Below are 18,599 nucleotides of genomic sequence, written 5' to 3'. Positions count from 1 at the left end.
CTACATTCATGGTTTTGTCACATCCCTGCACCTCCTATAATATTATTTATTTAATATTTTTAAAGACAATTGTTCTTTATTTTTTTTTAATGTTTTAATTTATTTTTGAGAGAGAGATAGCACATGAGCAGGGGAGGGGCAGAGAGACAAGAAGACACAGAATCTGAAGCAGGTTCCAGGCTCTGAGCTGTCAGCACAGAGCCCAACACGGGGCTCAAACTCAAGAACCATGAGATCATGACCCGAGCTGAAGTCAGACACTTAGCCGACTGAGCCACCCAGGCACCCCAAAAGGCAAAGTTTTTAATCTGTGACAGAACATAATAGATGAAAGCACAGATCATCCCAGAGGAAGGACTTTGGTCTCATCTTTATCCAGAAGATTTTGATATCAATGAACCACTTCTAATATTTATTTTTAAAAAAAATTTTTTTTTAAGTTTATTCTTGAGAGATAGAGACAGAGTGCAAGCACAGGAGGGGGAGAGAGTGGGGGAGACACAGAATCAGAAGCAGGCTCCAGGCTCTGAACTGTCAGCACAGAGTCCAACATGGGGCTTGAACTCATGAACCGTGAGATCATGACCTGAGCTGATGTTGGACATTTAACCAACTGAGCCACCCAGGCGCCCCCACTTCTAATATTTATAAGATTACAGGTTCCTTTAAATTGTACCAGACCAAAAAGATTATTTCAACTTTACTTAGAGATATGGAAAAATAATGAATGAAAAAGCAATAAAATATAGTTGAGACATATTTCTAAACTTGATGGAGTTATTTACGTAGGGATACAGACCCACCCAAACAGCACAAGTTGTTACATTTTCTAACTAAAACCACTGTTTTCACAGTGATGGTACACATACCTCCCTATTTTGTGTACATAAATATTTGCCATAACGCAAAAAAACAACCCAAAGGCCCTAATACGGTATGTCTAAAGTATAATTTATTAGATAAATTATTTTAAAATGAAAAATCACCATTAATTTCAGGTTTACTCTTTGCATACATTGCCATGTTGAATGCTTACATGACTTTTTAGTGAGATTATTGTCTGGTTATTGTCTTACATATTAAATACTGAATAGGAATTCTACATTGTAGTTTGTAAAAATACGGACTTCCAATATAACTTTGATGACTGTCTTCTCTTGTTTAGTGCTACTATTACAAATGAAAGCTTCGATGGTAAATATTAATTAGAGCAAGAATGAACTAGCCTACACAACGTGCTCACAACCACCCCTTCACTTTTGCCCCCACCCCGTGTCCAGGCCATTTCAGCCCATTACAGCTTATATGTGCTTGGTTCAGTGGCTTTGTGCATTATGTTACCTAGCTTTAACTTAACTAACCTTCACATAAGGGAGACGTGAAGCAAAAGGATGCTGTAAAGAAACCAGCAAATGCAGACAACACTGAGAATATAAGCACAAGTGGAGAAGAGTATGTCTGAATGGCCCTGCTCCTTGTTCTACTATGAGGTCTGTGTCAACTCCATTAAGAGACAAAAGTCATCTCATTAGTTCTTACAAGAACTAGTCCAACTACTTTTTGAAATTTTCAAGAAGACTATCTTAAATATGCCTTTTTATCTATTACCATTGACAAAGAACTTCACTCTTACATTCACTTAGCTAATGACAGCATAAACCATCAAAATTAGCCAATCACTTAGGGGCACCTGGGTGGCTCAGCTGGTTAAGCATCCAACTCTTGGTTTCATGAGTTTGAGCCCAGCGTTGGGCTCTGGGCTGACAGTGCGGAGCCTGCTTGGGATTCTGTCTCTCTCTCTCTCTCTGCCCCTCCCCCACTCACAGTGTCTGTCTCAAAATAAATAAATAAACTTTAAAAACAAAAAGGTCTATTGAAGAAGATATAAAGAAATGAAAAGACATTCCCTGCTCATGGATTGGAAGAATAACTATTGTCAAAATGTCAATACTACCCAAAGCTATCTACACATTCAATGCAATCCCAATCAAAATTGTACCAGCATTCTTCTCGAAACTAGAACAAGCAATCCTAAAATTCATATGGAATCACAAAAGGCCCCGAATAGCCAAAGTAATTTTGAAGAAGAAGACCAAAGCAGGAGGCATCACAATCCCAGACTTTAGCCTCTACTACAAAGCTGTAATCATCAAGACAGCATGGTATTGGCACAAAAACAGACACATAGACCAATGGAATAGAATAGAAACCCCAGAACTAGATCCACAAACGTATGGCCAACTCATCTTTGACAAAGCAGGAAAGAACATCCAATGGAAAAAAGACAGTCTCTTTAACAAATGGTGCTGGGAGAACTGGACAGCAACATGCAGAAGGTTGAAACTAGACCACTTTCTCACACCATTCACAAAAATAAACTCAAAATGGATAAAGGACCTGAATGTGAGACAGGAAACCATCAAAACCCTAGAGGAGAAAGCAGGAAAAGACCTCTCTGACCTCAGCCATAGCAATCTCTTACTCGACACATCCCCAAAGGCAAGGGAATTAAAAGCAAAAATGAACTACTGGGACCTTATGAAGATAAAGAGCTTCTGCACAGCAAAGGAAACAACCAACAAAACTAAAAGGCAACCAACGGAATGGGAAAAGATATTTGCAAATGACATATTGGACAAAGGGCTAGTATCCAAAATCTATAAAGAACTCACCGAACTCCACACCCAAAAAACAAATAACCCAGTGAAGAAATAGGCAGAAAACATGAATAGACACTTCTCTAAAGAAGACATCCGGATGGCCAACAGGCACATGAAAAGATGGTCAACGTCGCTCCTCATCAGGGAAATACAGATCAAAACCACACTCAGATATCACCTCACGCCAGTCAGAGTGGCTAAAATGAACAAATCAGGAGACTATAGATGCTGGAGAGGATGTGGAGAAACGGGAACCCTCTTGCACTGTTGGTGGGAATGCAAATTGGTGCAGCCACTCTGGAAAACAGTGTGGAGGTTCCTCAGAAAATTAAAAATAGATCTACCTATGACCCAGCAATAGCACTGCTAGGAATTTACCCAAGGGATACAGGAGTACTGATGCATAGGGGCACTTGTACCCCAATGTTTATAGCAGCACTCTCAACAATAGCCAAATGATGGAAAGAGCCTAAATGTCCATCAACTGATGAATGGATAAAGAAATGGTGGTTTATATACACAATGGAGTACTACATGGCAATGAGAAAGAACAAAATATGGCCTTTTGTAGCAACGTGGATGGAACTGGAGAGTGTTATGCTAAGTGAAATAAGTCAGGCAGAGACAGACAGATGCCATATGTTTTCACTCATATGTGGTATCCTGAGAAACTTAACAGAAACCCATGGAGGAGGGAAAGGAAAAAAAAAAAAAAAAAGAGGTTAGAGTGGGAGAGAGCCAAAGCATAAGAGACTCTTAAAAACTGAGAACAAACTGAGGGTTGATGGGGGGTGGGAGGGAGGGGAGGGTGGGTGATGGGTATTGAGGAGGGCACCTTTTGGGATGAGCACTGGGTGTTGTATGGAAACCAATTTGACAATAAATTTCATATATTGAAAAAAAAAAAGAAAGGTCTAAAACAATTAGCCGATCATTTAAAATATTATTTAGTTCCTCCTTAATTCCATTCTTTTAAAAACTTTTATTTTTATGCATATTTTATATTGTATATAATAACTAGTAATAAATGGTATAATATGTAAATAAACACATTAATATTTGCTGGAGATATATTTTTAAATGTTTTACTAATAGGGATATGCTATCAGAAATGTTCATAGGGGCGCCTGAGTGGCTCACTTGGTTAAACGTCCAACTTCATGATCTCACGGTTTGTGGGTTCAAGCCCTGTGTTGGGTTCTGTGCTGACAGCTCAGAGCCTGGAGCCTGCTTCATATTCTGTGTCTCCCTCTCTCTCTGCCTCTCCCCTACTTGCACTCAGTCCTTCTCTCTCAAAAATAAATAAACATTAAAAAATTTTTTTTAAATGTTTGCAGAATATGGGTAGTGGGTTGACACTAGCAGTTTGTCTTGTTTTTCTTTCTGAAGTAACTAACATTCATTCCACATTGATCATATCAAGGATTTAGTTGCTCTCAGTTTTTTAAAGAGGTGACTAATGTGTATATTTTGATAAATTCTTTCAAAATCAAGTGTCAAACGAAATTTCAACATGTTGGATATATTTGAGTTTAGCTGTCAAACTTGCTCATCTAATCTGCACAACCAGCAAGTTCATTTCAGGTAGGTACCAAGAGTTTTTAAACTAATCCCACTGCCACCTTCTCCCTGCTGCTTTTCATCATAGGAAGAAGGAGTATAGAATCTTGTACAGGAAAAACCTTAGATGGAGCTGATCATTTCTTTAAAATACAGCTCATTCTTAGGATCCAAATAAAAAAAAAAAACTTACTGGGTGATTAATAAAACTATGTGGTTGAAACATTTAGAAAATAAGAGATTTAGATTTTAAATGAAAATGAATAAGGAATATCAACTATTTTAATTAACTTAGCACTTTATGGCTTGGAAAGTGCTATAACATTTTCATTATCTACTATGTGTCTTTTTTTAAGAAAAAAAAATAAGATGTATCTATGGGTTAAGAAAAATGTAGGAAAAGCTTACATTCGAAAAGTTCCCAAAAAAGCTAACTATTTTTTTTTTTTTTAATGTTTATTTATTTTTGAGAGAGAGAGAGAGAGTACAAGCAGAGAAGGGACATAGAGAGAGGGAGACACAGATTCTAAAGCAGGCATCAGGCTCCAAGCTGTCAGCACACAGCCCGATGCGGGGCTTGAACTCACATGCTGTGAGATCATGACTTGAGCTGAGGTCAGATGTTCTACTGACTGAGCCACCCAGGCGCCCCTTTTTTAAAATTATTTTTTAACGTTTATTTATTTTTGAGAGAGACAGAGACTGAGCACGAGCAGGGGAGGGGCAGAGAGAGAGAGGGAGACACAGAATCCAAAGCAGGCTCCAGGCGCTGAGCTGTCAGCACAGAGCCTGACATGGGACTCGAATCCACAAACCATAAGATCATGACCTAAGCCAAAGTCAGCCTCTTGACTGACTGAGCCACCCAGGTGCCCCAAAAGCTAGCTAATTTTATTCACTGAGTTATTATGATTTCTTACTAGTGTTAGATTTACATATTTACCAATCCTTTCTTTACTACAGCTGAGCAAATAGTTGACCAACCCAGTGAGCTCTGGAGCAAAGGAATTTATATACTTATTTCTTTATCCCTGTGCCAGAGGCACCAGCATTGAACTCAGAATCTGGAAGAGACAACCGGACTTCCTCCCCCATTGACCAAAATTCTATATTTTGGGGGATAGGGAAACAGATAGAAAGAAGGCCACAGCACCCCATTTTGAACTGCTATGCTTTTGCACATGCCATTCTTTCTACCTAGGATGTCCCTCTCCTTCCTTGGTAGCCACAGCATCTAATGCTCAAGCAGAATGATGTGGACACAGCTAATAGTGCCCCCAAAAATCAACATGGGACTGATATCTTCAGTGGCTTGAGATTGCAGGTCTATTTCCTTTTTTTTTTTTTTTTTAATTTTTCAACATTTATTTATTTTTCAGACAGAGAGAGACAGAGCATGAACGGCTGAAGGTCAGAAAGAGAGGGAGACACAGAATCGGAAGCAGGTTCCAGACTCTGAGCTGTCAGTACAGAGTCTGAAGTGGGGCTCGAACCCACGGACCGTGAGATCATGACCTGAGCGGAAGCCGGACATTTAACCGACTGAGCCACTCAGGAGCCCCAAAGATGGCAGGTCTAGGGGCGCCTGGGTGGCTCAGTTGGTTAAGCCTCCGACTTCAGCTCAGGTCACGATCTCACGGTCTGTGAGTTCGAGCCCCGCGTCGGGCTCTGGGCTGATGGCTCAGAGCCTGGAGCCTGCTTCCGATTCTGTGTCTCCCTCTTTCTCTGCCCCTCCCTCGTTCATGCTCTGTCTCTCTCTGTCTCAAAAATAAATAAACGTTAAAAAAAATTTTTTTAAAAGATGGCAGGTCTATTTCCAAAGTATTTTGATTCTACCACAGCATCTAGTTCAGTCGGAGCTTTAACTCCTCATTGAATGAATTAATGAACTAGTTAGTAGATTAATATTATTAGATCAGTTAAGATAACACATTGTTTCTACACCAATTGGCTATTTTTTCTTCAAATATTTTGAATTATTGTTGGTGCCACTCTTTTGATGGTTGATACCTGTAATAAATCTGCTTTCAACTGGCTAATTTTCTCATTAAGAAAAATAAAAACTACATATCAGTTATCCACATTATTGATGGTCTCTTCCTCAAATGTTTTTCTTCACAGTAACAAAATTGAAGGGAATTTAGAATCTTTTTCACCAAAGATAGGACAAAAAGCAATACAGTGTGAGAGATTTCAATTAGACATACAATAATATGGCTTAGAGTTACAATCTTCAACATAGTTTGATGGGATTCAGTGGAATCTTCTTCTTTGGAAGGCACTTATAAAAGCATTCTTAGTGATTTTAATATTTTAATGCTTTAATTGCTGGTTTAAAACCATCACCTGTCTGATGGCAGCTGGAAGTACTCATCTTTAAAACAGTCCCTTAAAATGCTATTATTCAATGAAAACAATAGCCAGCATTTGTTCAGAATTTCCTATTTTACAGAAGCCCTTTCAAATATATTTTCTTATATAATCTTTATCACAGTACTGACAGCTATGCATAATTATTTCCATTTCTTTAACCACAGAAGCAGATTCTTGATTAAATAATTTGCATAAAGTACTACAAGCGTGTGCAGCACAGACCTTGGATTCAAACTAATCTAAACCAGATCCACCGATGTTTGTTTTGATCATGACGGGTGATTGTGATGGTGACAGCCTCTAGTCTACAAAACAGTAAGCTCACAGAAAGATGGACTTTCACTCTTTAAAGTGTTTTAACCTCATTATAAATATTACACTATAAAATATAAATTGTTTCACGCTGTTGCATTACAAAAACAAAGAAGTTCATCAGGTACTAAAAAGGGAAGAGATCTGTGCATTTTCCTATTTGCAAATTTTACCTCCAAAAACATGAAGGAAATTATTAATACCCCGTAATGCCATAAAGCAAAAGATGGTAAATAATCAGAGTTCTTGATAATAATATGAGCTCCTGAATAGAGAGCCCACAAAGAGACCAACACAAATGTAATCAATTGATCTTTGACAAAGGAACAAAGGCAATTCAATGGAGAACAGATAGTCTTTTTAACAAATGGTGCTGGAACAACAGGACATCCATGCGCAAAAAAAAAAAAAAAAGAATCTAGACAGAGACTTTACACCTTTCACAAATATTAACTCAAGAATAATCATAGACCTAAATTTATTTTTTAAAAAATTTTTATGTTAATTTATTTTTGAGAGAGACAGAGAGAGACAGAGAGAGACAGAGAGAGAGCATAAGCAGGAGAGGAGGAAAGAGAGAGAGGGAGACACAGAATCCAAAGCAAGCTCCAGGCTCTGAGCTGTCAGCATAGCCCAATGCGGGGCTCGAACCCACAAACTGTAAGATCATGACCTGAGCAGAAGTCAGATGCTCAACAGATTGAGCCACCCAGGCACCCCTCATAGACCTAAATTTAAAATGCAAAACTATAAGACTCCTAGAATATAACAGATGAGAAAATCTATGCAACCTTCATTTTGACAATGACTTTTTAGATGAAACACTAAAAGCATAATTCATGAAAGAAAATATTGGTAAGTTGGACTTCGTTAAAAGTTCAAAACTTCTGCTCTGTGAAAGATAGTGTTAAAAGAATGAAAGGCAGGTTTAAAAAAAAGGAATCTTTGCAAAACATGTATTTGATAAAGGACTGTTATCTCACATCTACAAAGAACTTTTAAAATTCAACAATAAGAACACAAACAATCCAATTGAAAATTGGCAAAGAATCTGGGCAGAATCCTTACCAAAGAAGACACACAAATGGAAAATTTTTATAAATCCATAAAAAGATGTTCAATATCTGTCATCAGGGATTGCAATGAAAACAACAGGTTACCAACACACATCTATTAGAATGGCTAAAAACTAAAGCACTGACAACCCAGCGCTGGTGAGGGTGTGGAGTAAGAGGAATTCACGTGCATTGCTGATGAGAATGCAAAATGGCGCAGTCACTTTGGAAGACAGTGTGGAGGTTTCTTACAAAATGAAATATACTCTTTTTTTTTTGAAGTTTATTTATTTATTTATGAGAGAGAGAGCATAAGCAGAGGAGGGGCAGAGAGAGAGAGGGAGACAGAAAATCCCAAGCAGGCTCCACACTATCAGTACAGAGCCCGATGTGGGGCTTGAACTCAAAAACTGTGAGATCATGACCTGAGCTGAAATCAAGAGTCAGATGTTTTTTTTTTTTTTTTTTTTTTTTTTTCAACGTTTTTAATTTTTTTATTTTTGGGACAGAGAGAGACAGAGCATGAACGGGGGAGGGGCAGAGAGAGAGGGAGACACAGAATCGGAAACAGGCTCCAGGCTCCGAGCTATCAGCCCAGAGCCTGACGCGGGGCTCGAACTCACGGACCGCGAGATCGTGACCTGGCTGAAGTCGGACGCTTAACCGACTGCGCCACCCAGGCGCCCCAAGAGTCAGATGTTTAACCAACTGAGCCACTCAGGCACCCCAAAACATACTCTTACCATATGAGCCTACAATAGTGCTCCTTGGTATTTGCCTAAGTGAGTTGAAAACTTATGTCCACACAAATACGTGTATGCACATGTTTATTTTAGTTTTATTCATAATTATCAAAACTTGGAAGCAAACAAGAAATCCTTTGGTAGGTGAATGGATAAATAAGCTGTGGCACATCTAGACATGGAATATTACTCAGTGATGAAAATAAATGGGCTATCAAGCTATAAAAAGACACAGAAAACTTACATACATGTTGTTAAAATGAAGTAAGGCAACCTAAGAAGTCCACATACTGTATAATCCCACCCATATGATATCCTGGAAAAGACAAAAGTATGGAGACTATTGAAAGATCAGGGGTTGCCAGAGATTCAGAGAGAGGGATAGATGAATGAATTGGTGGAGGACACGGGATATTTAGGGCAGTGAAACTATGCCTTATGATACAGTAATGGTAGATATATATCATTACTCATTTGTCAAATGCACATTATGTGTAATAGAAATGGGAACCCTAATGTAAGCTGTTGACTTCAGTTAATACTGTTTTAATATTGACTCATCAATTGTAACAAACGTACCGCACTAATCCAAGATGCTAGTAAGGGAAATAGACAGTGTTGGGGGCAGGGAAGGAGGGTGATGAGATATATGGGAACTCTGTACTTTCTGCACAGTTTTTCTATGAGCCTAAAACAACAAAACACAAAGGGTGTGAAGGAGGTAAAGAAGAATCAAAGGAAGGAAATCACCTTGATTCAAAGCCAGCTTGGCTCAAATTTTTATCTTTACCTATAAGCAAGCTAGACTTACAGTATCAGGACTTCAAGATTAGAAAATACACATACATATACACTTCTCCAACTCTCCCAGGGAAACACAAAAAAGGTATCAAAATGATAATAATTAAACGGATACTTCTTAAGAAGCCCAGCTTTAATATTCTCACAAAAATTGGGACGCTTGGGTGGCTCAGTTGGTTGGGCATCTGAATCTTGATTTTGGCTCAGGTCATGACCTTATGGTTCGTGAGTTCAAGCCCCGCAATGGGCTTGAGAATCCCTGCTTGGGATTCTCTCTGTCTCTTTCTGCCCCTCCCCCACTTGCACTCTTTCTCTGTTTCTCTCTCAAAATAAACAAAAACATTAAAAAATATTCCCACATATTCCCAAATATTATAGTTCAGTGGTCTTAAGGACATTATTTACCTTCTTCTGTTTAATTTAATACTTGCTAACCAAATTCAAATAAGTAGAATTTGATTTTTTAAAATACATCATAAACATGAGAAAATTTTCTGGACAATTAATGGACAATTTTTTGGACAATTAGCCTTTTTCATCATGCCCATTTTCACCATAATTTAGCTTTTGAGAACAGAATGATGATTGTCAGACTATTTTAGTATTCAGTATTTATCGATCCATTACTAGAATTCTGGTCTTAAAATATAACAGTCATAGAAGAATTTCCCTTAGACAGTCACCCAAAGCTTTTCCCATCATAATCCTGGAGGAGATCTATGAAACTCTAAATAAAAACCTTTGAAAAGTTCTCAAAGTATTTTTTTACAGTGCTATGAACTCAGTGGGCACAAGATCAATTCTATAATTTCTTTCGGTAGTTATTATAATAAAATAATCCTATTCCATCCTATATTAAAAAACAAGGGTCAGGGTGCCTAGGTGGCTCACTGGGTTAAGTGTTCAACTCTTGATCTCAACTTAGGTCATGATCTCACAGTTTATGGGTTCGAGGTCCACATCGGGTTCTGCACTAACAGTGCGGACCTTGCTGGAATTCCCACACTCCCCCTCTCGCTCTGCCCCCCATCCCCACCTGTGTGCACATGCTCTTGCCCTCTTTCAAAAATAAATAAATAAACTAAAAAAAATAATAACAAGGGTTTACCGACAATATCTGCTTAAATTTGTTAGGCCTCAAAGAGATTTGTTGTCTGTTGCGTTGTCAAACTGGCATTTCAATTTACTATTCATCCTATTTATATATACTGTACATAAAATCAAATATAAATATTTAATAATACAAAGTAATTTATTTTACACAACTCAGGAGGAATTAATATTTTTAAAGCTAACGCATTTCATGGAGAAGATAACACATACTGAAAATGAATGATTTGATAAAGAGTTGTATTTGATTTCAACAGTACTAGGCACATACATATTAATGCATGCTTGTAGAATGAGAGGCTGAATGAATGAATAAATACATACTCCTAAATTTAACAAAACAATAAGGGAAACTTACAAACATTTACCCAACATCTACTGTGTACCAGGCACTCTTTGTACCTTATCATTTAACAACACAGCCAACTATCATTACTTAAACAATTGCAGATGAGAAAACTGAGTCTGAGAAGGGCTAAGTAATTTGTCCAAGGTTACACAGCTATTAAGGGGAAAAGCTGGGATACATATCTTGAATGTTTTTGACTCCTATTCTCATGCTTTTATTTATCAAACATTGCCTCTGAGAGATGAAGACTAGAGATCTGAACATTTGAAATCATGACATCCTCAAACATCCTCTCTTCTCGACATTTTGCCCAAAAGAAGAAGGTAGAATTAAGAGCATGCCAACAGTTCTTAAAATATTGCAGAGGGCTCTGACTTTCCCACGGTACAACACAGCAGATATACTACAAAATGTTCAGAGTGCCCTGACATGTACCCCGAACCTAAACTCTTTCTAACAAAAGTTCCTGATTAAGCCATGAGAAATATTTTCATTTTCACAGAGAAACTTGTAAACCTACATTTGTTTCTAACTGACATAGAACAGAGGTGAAATTTTGAAAGAAGAGGGATCCTATTTCTTATATCCCCTAACCAATTTCAGTTTCTACCAATTCTTCCAACTTTTCTTGGAAAGGTCAGGATAGTGGGGATGAACAGAGAGGTGCTTTTTTCAACCCAGCCTCTTCTAACCCTCTCCCTCCTGCCCTGAAGATTTTCTGTGAGTGGTCTTTTTGGGACACTGTTCAAAACAAATTCATTTCATAATGACATAATGGAAACCAGGAAAATGGTTTCAATTGCTTTGTGTTTTCTTTTGCTACTTGGAATTGGCATGATCTGCAGAAGTCAATAGGTTTACTTTACAGAAATTGTCATTGCCAGTCAACTTCATTAATTCATTAACCCAGTGATAATCACAGATTTATCATAGTGAGAAAAGGGGCACATGGAAACAAACACTATTAACGGTGTGAACCTTTGAACTCTGATGAACTCATATGTATAAGGGTTGAAATTTTATGCCAAGCTCAAAGGGATAACTATCCTACCAAAGTAACTCTGACTCTCAGACCAGAATTTTCTATTGTCCCAGAGTTAGCCACCCACCCACCCCCCTTTGTTTGGGGACAGTTGACATTTTTGATACACTGTCATTAGAAGAAAAGGGGCATCGTTAACCTTCTAACAACAACATTAGAGGGTTTCCAGTTCTCAGTACTGCACTACTTACAGCTGGAGAACATTCCCAGACATGCTGACACAGTTCGACAGCTGGAATAAGGTGTCTTGATCCAACATGCCGACGTAGTGAAAGGGCCAGATGTTAAATGAGCACAGGAACCAGTTATCTGATCCTTTTGGTCCCGCTAATTTGTTGGTAAACCAGATGTCCAGAGTTGTGCAACATATTTGGATGAAGGATGGCCACAGTAGGCTCGCGAACATTATGTGTGAATCCTACACCTGCGTGCTCCTGTGGGGCTGCCCTCTCTCCCATCCTACCTTGAGTGAACCTGCTCTGACATTAGTTCTCATTTGAGATTCTTGCCAAGCACACAGAATCCTGGCATGTGACAGCAGTGGTGGTCTGCAATTCTCCCTATTTGTCAATTTCCTTATAGTTTCAGACACTTTCACTGCAGTTAAAATCTTATAGCACTAAAGTCTGCATCTGCAACTATTACCCATCATTAATGGAATTACATAAGACCTCCATGTCTGGAAGCCAGGCCTCATGTGAATTGCTGTATCGCTGCCTCTAATTTTAACATCAGTCCTGCAAGATAAGCAGGATTAGTTTCATTTTGAAGACTGAGAATCAGACACTTAGATTAAAATGTTTTTATCAAATCCCTTATAAACAACTACCCATATACTTTTAGGTTCTACGTCTCACGTGTTCTAATAGTGGCTGGACCTTAAACATTTCTTCAGCACTCTTGACTCTGAATTGTTCTTCAAACTTTTCCCTGTCTAGACCAGTGCTTCTCAAATTTTAATGCACATGGGAATTACCAGAGTATCTTATTAAAAACGCAGATTTGACTCAGCAGGTCTGGGTTGGAGCCTGAGATTCTGCATTTCTAACATTTTTCCAGATGCTGCCAAATGCACCTGATCCCCAGACGATAGCTTAGGAAGAAGGTTTCTAGAACCATGCTTTCCAATATGGGGGCCATTAGCTACATATGGCTATTAAGCACTTGAAATACACTAGTCTGGATTGAGATGTGCTGTGAGTGTAAAATACACACCAGATTTTGAAGATTTAGTCTAAAAAGGAAAGTGTAAAATATCTTGTAATTTTTATACTGGTTACACCTTAAAATAATATTTTGGATATACTGAGTTAAATACAACGTATTATTAAAATCAACCTTACCCATTTCTTTTTTAGTTTTTTAAATTGACTATTAGAAAATTTTAACTTGCATATGTGACTCACATTGTATTTCCGTTGGACAGTGCTGCTTTGGAGAATCCTCTTAAATCTTTTCCACTTGTTCAAATGTTATTTACCTTAAAGAGCTAATTCAAGTCAACCTTCTCTAGTGTCTTCCTTGTATTCTCGCTTCAGACAACCTCTGAATAGGTGGCCTATTTATCCTTTAGCACATATGGCCTTGTGTTGCTAAAGGTCACATACCTACATTGTGCTGACTAAGCAGTGAGTTCCTGAAATTCCAAGCTTATATAGCATTCTTCACTGTATAAGATTATATCTTATTCCTCCTTATATTGACAGCCTCCGGAGAAGTACTTACCTTCTAATAGATTCTTGATGATGATCACTAAATAAATTATGAACCTGAAAGGTCTGCTCTGACTTTGCATGCCTCAACGTGCTTAGCACACTGCATTTTAAAAAGGAGGGCCCACAGTAAGGTATGGGTCAATCCCAGCCAACCTTAATGTATTGATCACTGTGTTCTTGGGCTGTCCTACCTTCTGTCCTCTCTGCTAAGGGAATTCCAGTAACTGTAATAGAAACCTAATCAAAACATAATTAGGAAGGCAAACTACTGTAAAAAGCCAACCTATAATGCATTCCAACAAGAGATTTGGGATTACCCGCACCACTGGTTTCCACCTTTAGGATAATTAAAAGTTGATTGAAAGAGAATTGCTTAAAAACAAAGAAGGTGACTGCTTCTCTTTCAGTACCATGAGGAACTTGAGAAAGCTGTTGGTTAGAAGTAAGGGGCAAATTACAAATGCTATGTCAAACAGGATTTAAGAAGCATTTACTCTTCTTCAACTTGAGATTCCAGGATCACTGGCCCCTAGTATTAAATGTAATGACCAGTAAATCTTCATTCATTCACTCATTCATTCATTCATTCATTCATGTATTCATGCATTCATGCACTAATTCATTCTTCACTCGATTGTTCACTTAACCCACAGGGACACTCCTTCAATAAGAGACTTGCTGAACACCTATAATAAGCCAGGTCCTGGTGACCCCAGGATTCATAACACAGTCCAATGCAAGACTCAGACACATACAACTTCTTAAATAAAAGGCAATTTCCAGAACATTCTCTTGCCCTACTGTTTTCTGAACTAAATTTGGTAATTTGTTGTACTTTTCTGACCATTCATTCATCAGTGTCATTATGTAGTTGGCAAAAAATACTTTTAAGTCCTCAATGCATTTTGAAAGGGAATTAAACATATCTAGTTCTGAAGATGCTTTTAGGGCTTAAAATTATTTTTTCCCACAATGCAATTAAAAAAAAGGGAAAAAAAAAGGTCCTTGGCACTTACGTAAGGGAGCAATATTATGGAAAAGAGTCCCTTAAAATTTAACATCTGTGACTTTTATAATCTAATTAAGTTTGGAATTTTGTGTTCATTTCATTTTTAAGAACTGTCTAGCTCCTATCAGTAACATCCTCCTTCAAGAGGTTTCTTACATGTTCTCACTGCAGTCCTAGGGCTACAGAGCTTCCCTGCAGATGTATTCGGGCAAAAGCCATGTCTCCAGAACTCTGCATTGTCATCACATGCATCCATTTACCTTGACTTCCAAATGTGAAGGTCCAGCTGGTGGTTAGTGTCTGGAGTAACACTGTAGACTTTTTACTCTCTCTGTTCAAACTTCACCATGGGGCACCTACGTGGCTCAGTCAGTTGAGTGCTGCCTGACTCCTGATTTTGGCTCAGGTTATGGTCTCACAGTTTGTGGATTCGAGCCCTGCATGGGGCTCCATGCTGACGGCGTGGAGCCTGCTTGGGATTCTCTCTCCCTCTTTCTTTGCCCCTCCCCCACTTGCATGTGCGTACGCTCTCTCTCTCAAAATAAATAAATTATCCTCTTTTCCTCCCTGGCTGCCTAAAGCTTGACCGCCATCACTAATGACACAGTAACTATCCGGACCAGGAAGTTCATGACCAACCGACTACTTCAGGGGAAACAGATGGTCATCGATGTTCTTCACCCCGGAAAGGCAACAGTACCTAAGACAGAAATTCGGGAAAAACTAGCCAAAATGTACAAGACCACACCAGATGTCATCTTTGTATTTGGATTCAGAACCCATTTTGGAGGTGGCAAGACAACTGGCTTTGGCATGATTTATGATTCCTTGGATTATGCAAAGAAAAATGAACCCAAACATAGACTTGCACGACATGGCCTGTATGAGAAGAAGATGACGTCGAGAAAACAGCGAAAGGAACTCAAGAACCGAATGAAGAAAGTCAGGGGAACTGCAAAAGCTAATGTTGGTGCTGGCAAAAAGCGAGCTGGAGATTGGACAACAGAAGGAGTAAAGATGCTTCAGGGACTATCTGGCGATTGTGCAGATTTTTCATGAGAGGATTAATAAACTAAGAACTTTTATGTGTCTGGTTGTTTGGAAAATAAAATAAAATAAATTAAAACTTAAATATATATATATATATATATATATATATATATATATATAAACTTGACCTTATTTATGTTTAAAACAAGGGATAGAATGCCAATTTGGAACCGCATTTTCAATAAAAATGTTCATTTGCATGTGCTATATGCATATATCAGTGGATGGTGGCGGGATCATATATCCCCTACTAGAATATAAGTTTTGCGGGGGGGAGGGGGTGGGTGCAGGGATCTTATCTTTTTCCACACTGTCCTCAATAAGGCTTTCTAAATTGAAATGGTATCTATGACAACATAAGTGAGGCATGACAGAAGGGAGAGGCATTTTTATTTCTAAATCTCATTCACCACTGTCATCAGAACAAATTTAACAGTCTTTCTCTCCGAGAAAAAAAAAATAATCTACTTGATATCCCACTGTAATCACATTCTGTGAAAAAAATGATTCCGTTCATTTTTCAGAAGCCACACACGGCTGTGTGTATGAGGAGCTCCCTGTAGCTAGGCTCCACATATGACAGTCATTAATCTAGTGATGACATTGGAACAGGAAAAAATTAATTCCTTGCCCTTAGATAGATGGAGGAAAAAAAAGGAAACATAAAATCTATTATTTGGACAGCTTTAAGCTCTGACCTACTTAAGAAAGCTAATGCAATAGTGATGCTCATTCATTAATTAAAAGACTGAAAGTATGCATTTTCTATTAATTGTGTACTTTATATTCATATTACACATTAGGCTTATATGTCCATATTACTAATATTAGTAATTAAAGATCCGTCAGCAGCCTGCTCTTCAGCAACATGGTCTTGAATCATAGGAAGCCAATATCTGGCATATAATTTGTCATTCATGCTGATTTTTTTTTCTCCCCAAAATTTAATCAGCATTAGTTCACTTTATTGTAGTTAAACATCAGCAAAGCCAAATGGTTTGATGTTTTTCATTAGCTTTAAGACCGGTGGATAGATTTTAAAATTTGGCATTAAAAGATGAATTTTTAGTTATTTTGCATACAGATCAATTTTCCTTTGGTATTTAAAAAATAAAAATCAAGAAATGGTACTCAAAAAATAAATTTGCATCATCATTTAAGTCATTGTGTTATGTGTTATGTTTAGCCACTTGTTTTTGCCATCATTTATTCCAAAACCTCAAAAGATTATTTCAGACCTGAAATCTGGAGGGGTTGGGATCATGATCAGAAAGAGACCCTATACTGCTTAGGAGATTGGCAATGAAAGAGAATTCTATGGCCTCATGCCCTTGGGTCAGGGATCAATTGTTTATAGGAGAATGGGAGATTCTGGACCTTAAAGATGCAGTTGTGGGTCCAGAGAATCTAACATTTTGGAGCCAGAATGTTTTTTTGAGGGCCTAACATTTTTTTTTTAATTTTATAAGGAGAACAAAGAAATTAAATACTTGCCTAAGAATATAGGAATTGTTAATATGCAGCTCCTGGTTCCTCCCCAGGCCAATTTTCTGGCACCAGAATACATTGCAAACTTAAGAAACTTAACGCACTGAAATAGTTTTATTTGGCAACAGAAAGTCTTAACATAATTCAATAAATGCTTATTGAGTACTCTAATGCAGCCCTAAAGCACCAGCCCTTTCAAAGAGTTCTTCCCATGTGCAGACTGGAGTGGATCAGAAAGAGGAAGCCTGAATTGGGGGTGTCGGAGCTCCAAACATCTTGGGGAGAGGGTGGAAGGCCAGTGGGACAGAGGGATGGTGATGGGGAGCTAATAGAAGAATGGGAAGAGGTTTAGGGATGCTCAGTGGTACAAGGGTTTAGCATGTTAGGGCTGGGGCTCTGATATGTGTGTCTCTAGAAACTATGGCCAATGACTTTCAACTAGATTGAGAGTGATTCTTTGAACTTTAAACTCTCAGGACCTAACCTGAGCCTTTCCATCCAGGCTGCACCCACAACCTCCAAATTCTCTCTTCTGTAATAATTAGACCCAGCTGATATCCATCTACAGATTGAGCCCCATGCCAGTCTCGCCTAATGAAAAAGGATTTAAGAAGCCATGCTCAATTCTAAGGAGTCACAGCATAAGTGACTACGTTTTCTTAACTTGAACTCCAAATACCAATAACAGTTTCTCCCAGGTCCTGCGATGAACTTATTTAAACTACCCCCTCCCAAGAGTCCCAGAGACTTATCCAGAGCCCCAGTCTCTGGATAAGATTCCTATGTCAGGAATCACCCACCCAGAATGTCTCATGGGAGACATGGGAGGGCCACCTCCCATACCCAAGGTTGACAGAATCCCCAGTGGCAGCTGCCTGAGCGCTTCACACAGCACCTGCTTCTAATTCCTGTAATGTTCTCCCACATAAACACCAAGATACCCATTACATTCTGAGACTCATAGAAAAATCATGGGCTTTTGATTCAGCAAGCCCTGCCTACCAAGCACCACTGGAGGTATCGTCTGAAGTCCTATCTCTGCCAAGGCTCTGTCTACCTTAATCATCTCATTTCTGGTTGCACAAAAGCTAAAATAACATCTAGGACTATGATTTGTTAAAACAGTAAAAGTTAGAGTTTGCTTTTCTCCAGACATTACTAAAATATTAAGATTGTTTTAAATTAGTTTTTACATTGTAGTAATATATGCATAACATAAAATTGACCATTTTAACCATTTTTAAGTGTATAGTTCAGTGGCACTAAGTACTTTCAGACTGTTGGATAGCCATCATTACCATCCATCTCCAGAACTTTATTGACTTCCCAAAC

At 38.3% G+C, this 18,599-nt stretch overlaps 1 protein-coding gene across 1 annotated transcript; it reads left to right on the top strand.

Moving 5' to 3' along the window:
• The first annotated feature begins 15,288 nt into the window (after positions 1-15,288).
• LOC131487276 (small ribosomal subunit protein eS24-like) lies at positions 15,289-15,818 on the top strand. The gene has a single exon (XM_058687826.1). It carries the CDS (start codon positions 15,360-15,362, stop codon positions 15,786-15,788), a length of 429 nt encoding a protein of 142 aa, XP_058543809.1. The 5' UTR covers positions 15,289-15,359; the 3' UTR covers positions 15,789-15,818.
• Positions 15,819-18,599: the final 2,781 nt, after the last annotated feature.

This window comes from Neofelis nebulosa, chromosome 1 (genome assembly GCF_028018385.1).
Source record: "Neofelis nebulosa isolate mNeoNeb1 chromosome 1, mNeoNeb1.pri, whole genome shotgun sequence".
Taxonomy (NCBI): Eukaryota; Metazoa; Chordata; class Mammalia; order Carnivora; family Felidae; genus Neofelis; species Neofelis nebulosa.
Note: the sequence above shows the minus strand (reverse complement) of the source record. Positions and strands in the feature narration are given on the sequence as shown.